General features: G+C 35.8%; 1 protein-coding gene across 1 annotated transcript in view; it reads right to left on the bottom strand.

The window, feature by feature from the left end:
• Positions 1-3,190: 3,190 nt before the first annotated feature.
• Positions 3,191-6,000, bottom strand: part of LOC129235221 (cell adhesion molecule DSCAM-like) — a 92,613-nt gene continuing 89,803 nt past the window's right edge. The window contains exons 24-25 of the mRNA XM_054868927.1: positions 5,791-5,955; positions 3,191-3,472 (exon numbers count right to left, since the gene is read on the bottom strand). Of these exons, the coding sequence (XP_054724902.1) occupies positions 5,792-5,955 (164 nt within the window). The 3' untranslated portion in view covers positions 3,191-3,472; position 5,791. The remainder of the gene's footprint in view (positions 3,473-5,790; positions 5,956-6,000) is intronic.

Genomic DNA, 6,000 nt, shown 5'->3' with positions numbered 1-6,000 from the left:
TATATACATTATACATAATAAAAAACATTTGAGTTATACAGGGATGCACACCAGGGGGGGGGGAGAGATAAAAGAAGCTAATTCATCTCTGCCGATTCAATGCAACCAGATTTTACGTCTTTCTTTATTTCGTTTCCTTGAAGTAAACGATATAATTTGGAGTCCGATTCTGCCCTACTCACGCACTTAAATGCACAGTAAGTAGATGCCAAAATTAACAAAGAAATAAATAAAAAAATATGATCTAGAAGAGCGAGAACGCAATGTTAAAACACTGGAAAGAACTCAGATTTTGGCCCCAAGATGTCAAACGATTACCCACGTGATCAGTCACATCCAATAAGAATCGAAAGCGGCACCAGACAATAGGGGGAAACGATGTCGCTACTTGTACTCCAATCGAGGGCTTTTAGTACTAGTAACCCTGGTAGTTACTGCTGTAGAGCATTATTTAGAAAAATAAAAATGAAAGCCTACCTAGGACGTTATCTTCTAAGTCGTTTTACTCAAAACGTGAAAATGTTCACTTACACACACACATCTCCTTTGCTTCTCACTGCCTCAATTGACGACCTGAATGGCTACTGAAAATACTTGAGTCCTCAAGCGAATCATAAGTTGAAGGTTTTAATTTGGATAATGAATCCAAAATACTAGTAGAAAGTCTTCCTTTCTTTTTCAATTTTTTATTCTTTGTACTCGAAACACTTGTAACTTTTATTCAAACTCTCTGAATGATACACATTATTCGAAAAAAAGAACAAAACAAAAAAACATCATTTTCAGTTCTAAACATTTTTAAAAATTTCATTAGTCACCTCCCCCCCCCCATAATGTATTTCTCATTCGCCCCTCCCCAACAGGATCGTCTGGATCCGCCACTGTTATAACACCGAAATACATGTCTGTTAAGCATTTGCTAATTTGCTTTTTCAACGTTGCCTTTCTAAATATTTCTATCAATTAAAAGGTTCTTCATTATTGCTAATAAATGGTACAAATCAACCTTTTATCCAACATTTAAATCATAAAAAGTACAAGGTAGTATTGACCGATCAGTGAAGGAAGATGTCATGAATTGGCGCTAATTCATTTTTAAATATTCATAATATCGTTGAAACTATAGCATTAGGCACCAGGGCTACGGACCTACGCAGTCGGAGGAAAACTGACCCACATCGAATCCTCTACTCTGAAATCAGTCCGACTCCGTGACTACTAGTTCGACTTCATAGCCCTACCAAAGCTGCAAGCTCGGACTGATTTTCGGGTAACGGACTCTGAGTCAAAAGCTTTACAATTGTCGATTCCTTTACCCGAATAGCAGTCCAACTTCGACTCCACGTCTCTGACACTAACTCCGAGTTCGAAATACAAACCGACAGGTACACTCCAACCACGGATTGTATGCAATTGGCAAACGTCCAGTTAAGACGAGTCTATCGGAATCAGGGGGAAAAGTAAAAATTTGATGAGCGTGACCCTCTCATTTGAATGTGGCTCTGCTTCATTTAGAGGCTAACACATCTGCAAACGTTGACATCCCTAAAAACTAATAGATGCGTCCCTTTCCGCTTGTAAACTGGATGTTTTCCTTTCCATACAATCCGTGGTCAGATAGATCTTTCAGAATCATGCGGTATAGCAGCATCTTCCAGGCTTGCTATTGAAATACCTTGCTTAAAACAGATGATAGTTTCTTCTACCACTAGCAATATTTATCTCCAAATTTTTAATTCTGGTACTTTCACATATTTGCTTTTGGGTTTCATAATTATTTTTAAAAAAAATTATAGACATTTAAATGGTTCCGCGTTAGTTTTTTCTTTTTTTTTTAGGGGGGAGGGGGTTAATGAAATTATTTTACCTTTTAGGCTTTTATAATGTTTCTCTTCAACATTTGAAGTAAACGTTTCCTTTTACAAAGCGAGCAAACGTTTCAGTTAGATCAATTTTAGTAATTACTTCAACAGCATTGCTTTGTTTCTTGCTTAGAATTTTCTAACTTTTTCTTTTTTTTCTAATTGAGATGGTGTTCGGTGAAAGACTTTAAGAACGGAATATTAAGATGAAAATATAGAGAAATAATAGAACTTGTTTAACAAGATACTTGTACTACAGTATTTCCCAATGTAATAAATGTCAAAACATTCATTGCAACACCAGTAAGTTTAATGTTTTGTATCTACTAATAATGTAAGTTTATGTAATGTAAGTTTAATATTGTGTATGTGTTCAACAGCATTGCTGTTTATCTCTGTTGACAGGATGAGGTATAATTCCTCGGAACCCCTTTACTATATACTCAGCTTTTAAATTAAAACAAATTTCCTTTCAGTTTAGGGACTTTTAAGGTCAGTTTGCATACATTGCACTGGCAATTTCCCTTTAATCATTGTTTCTGAGTAACACTTCATCATTGCAAAAGCTCCAAATTGCAAAGATTGTGTGGCCTGAGTAGTGTTTAGCAAGAGAAAGAAAGAGTAGTCCCTTAGATCAAAATGCATTGATAACTTTTGTTGGAAGTCCCTTCTTCCAAAAGAGCACTTTTTTTTGCATAGGAAAAAGGTCCCCGAAAACACATATCTCTTGTTCTTATTAAATGAAAAACGATGAAAATAATTATGTATGTACGTAGAAAAAAATTAATACATAACAAGCAATGAAAAATTCCCCCAAATCCCAGGGACCTGATCAAGAGAGAATATCCCAGGGTAGAGAAAGGCATGAGATCTGTTCTCATGTGTCAACTATTCCAGTTTCAGTGGGCTGCCTTTTGCACCCGATGAGCTAAGTAATTACGCAAAAGTTTTTCCCCCCAAATTCTTAGAACTTCAGTTTCAAAACTTTTCATTCATTTTTTCTTTATGTACCAGTTTTATGCATGTACATACAGTGGTGTTCCCATATATACGCTCCATGTACGGCACATACTCTCAAACATTTTTTAGATATATAGCGTATACCCTCCAGCTTCAAAAGTTTTAATATTATGACATATTATACATATATGATCGCATACACATACTGTGCGTAATGGATTACTGGGAGTATACTCTCAGAAAAATCAGAGAACATCACTGTGTACATATACACATATTTTCAAGTAAAATAGTTATTTCTAAGAAGTAAACGTGAATAAACTTCGCAGAATAATAATAAAAAGAAATAACAGCAGAACATACGCTTTTGTCGAAAAACATTTATTACAAAACAAATAAATGCATTACATAGTTGTAGAGAAACTGCAAATGAATTGTGAAATTTACAAATATGTACATCTTCATGAAGCTGATAAATACTTATAAAATGTCCTTGGCATACTAAAAAACACATTGAGAATAAAGGGCACGACGAACTAATATTTGTTCACATATTTCTACTCACCATAAAAAATCGTAGAAAAGTTGGTTTTACAATAAAGAGAGATTTTCGTTTCTAATGTTTGGGGAACAACTTCACTAGTTGATTCCTGTGGAGAGAAAAGGTTTATAAGTCAGATGTGTAAACATATTCCTATACATTACTTGAAAATTCCGAATTATCGCTAAAGAGGCACATTAGGTTGGCATGTTTCCAAAAGGCATTAAATCAAATTTTGCAAAATTGACTTTTTGGCAAAAAAGATAGCAGCACATGTTAAAAAATGCATTTACAATGTGAAGATTTTCCAAACACAGTTTAGTCGTATAAAAAACAGAGGGTGAAACTCGTCTTTTTCCGAAAAGAATTAAGTCACGAATAAGTTTTGTGACAAAGCCAAAATAGATTGTCAAATTTAACCAATTGCAGCTTTGTTTGAGATCACGTGGCTTCGCGAGTACACACGGGGGAAAATTCTCCCGTGCGATTCTTCTGAAATAAAACTCAAGAACACCGGAAACAAGCAAAAATAATTTTTTTTGTTTGAAATTATTTGAAGCCTTGGAAACTAATAAATAACACGAATGTATTCATTTTTGTTCACAAACTGGCAATGATACACCTAACGCTAAACATAAGTGAAAATAATGATAGCAATGATGAAATCATGGGCGTAATCAGAGGGGGGGGGGGGCAGGAAGCAGCAGCTCCTTCCTAGAAAAGAACGTCGATCTCCCACGCTCTTTCAAAATGTCACCACAGACATTTAAAAATTGCAAATTTTATGACTTCAAGTTCGAAACATTTCCAAGGGAGAGCCACAAAACCGCTTTTTCTAACGTCATCTACTTAAAAATAGCACAAAATGTTTTTTTTAGGGAGTGAGGTCCACACGTAGGGGGGGGGGGGGCCACTAAAAATTACTATTTTGTTGCGCCTATGCTTGTCTTTCGGGCATCATGGCTATGCACATGGATGAAATAATTGGAAAAGAATATTCCTAGTAACTAATTACGTACCTGCCGAAATTGTGCAAAAATACGCCGTATTTACACGAAAAAAAAACCTTGATCAATTTCTAAATATAAGTAAGTTATTTAATTTCGTTTTTTTAAGCAATCACGATTGCTTATTGTTTTTACTTGACAGTTTTGAATTACTATGATTTTATTTTCCGCCCACCTCCCTCTAAAGCACCACCGTCGCGTCGGTCGGCCGCCTCACGATGCTGCTCCTCTAGCGAAAACCGTCTCCAGGTTGCGTTACTCATTTGCCTACACTTACAACTACACCTACACACACAAACACATACACACACGCATACATATAGACACCTACACATACACACAACTACCCACACATACACATACCCCCCACACAAACACACAACTGCCCACACACACACTAACACATATGCCTACACACATACCCCCCACACAAACAAACATACCTCCCACACACACAAACACATACACACAACTACCCCCCCCACACACAAACACACATGCACATATCCCCACACCATAGACAAACATACCCCCCCCACACACACAAACAGATACGCCTACATACACACACACACACACACACACACGCTCGTGATTGCGAAAAACATAATTTGAATTCAAGATGTCAAAGTTCAAATTATTTTTTTTTCGTGTGTGTTGTGTGATGCAAAAAAAGGCGAAAGTCGTACAGTTTTTTTCCAAAAGGGGTTAATTCATTTTTTCTTCTTTTACTTTTAAATTAAGATACTGCATGTTTTAATTTCAAATATAATTTAGCGTTACTATCATCCATATAATTACTGAGAAAAATGATCATTTCCTTGAAAGTGTTTCCCTTTAGTGTTAAATCTTACCTAAGTCTCGTTTTTTCAAGAATGAGGAGAAAAAAAACGCTATTTGGAAACAAGCTCTTCAATTATTTCAGCGAGTCCCCTTCCACACTTATTCTTTTGCACATCAAAATAAATAAATAAATGAAATAAAAAATAAATAAATAAACAAAAATAAAAATAAATAAATAAATGCATAATTATACACAATTAAACAATGATAACGCCGTGTACTTTATGTAGACCAAAGCAGTAAAACAACACAGCATTTAAGCAAACAATTTTTTTTTTGTATCTTTTTTCTCAAGTCAAATATTGAGCTATTTTTTTTTTTTTTTTTAGAAAACAGATTAAGTCATATTACTTTCCTCACAAAATTATATTTAAGAGCCCCTTGTAGCAGCTAGCGACGGTTTCGGAATTTGCTGTGAACAAGTTGGGGTGATTCGATTTTTCAAAGGGAGAAAAATGGGAAAAAAGGGTCTTTTTTCTTTCTTTGATTCGTTTGCTTTTTTTTTTTCTAAGACTTTTCTGTCAAGGGACTCCCTTCCCGTTTACCCTCCTTCTTTCAACGATTCAAGGCTACTGACCTCATTGCTTAGGTCTAGCGACTGGTAGATCCCAGGGAACGTCGTAGGCATCGTCTTGTGTGACAGTAGGACCTGCGGCTCCAGCAGCCATTGGAACTTGCGTCGGGAAAAAGCCGCCTTTGTGCGGCAAGGTGTAATAGGCTTCGGCGTACAAAGACACTCGAGCTGTGTGGAAAAATAAAAATTTCATGTTAGAAATTATACATGAAT

Source organism: Uloborus diversus, chromosome 2 (assembly GCF_026930045.1).
Source record: "Uloborus diversus isolate 005 chromosome 2, Udiv.v.3.1, whole genome shotgun sequence".
NCBI classification, from domain to species: Eukaryota; Metazoa; Arthropoda; class Arachnida; order Araneae; family Uloboridae; genus Uloborus; species Uloborus diversus.
This window is presented reverse-complemented; position numbering and strand designations above follow the sequence as displayed.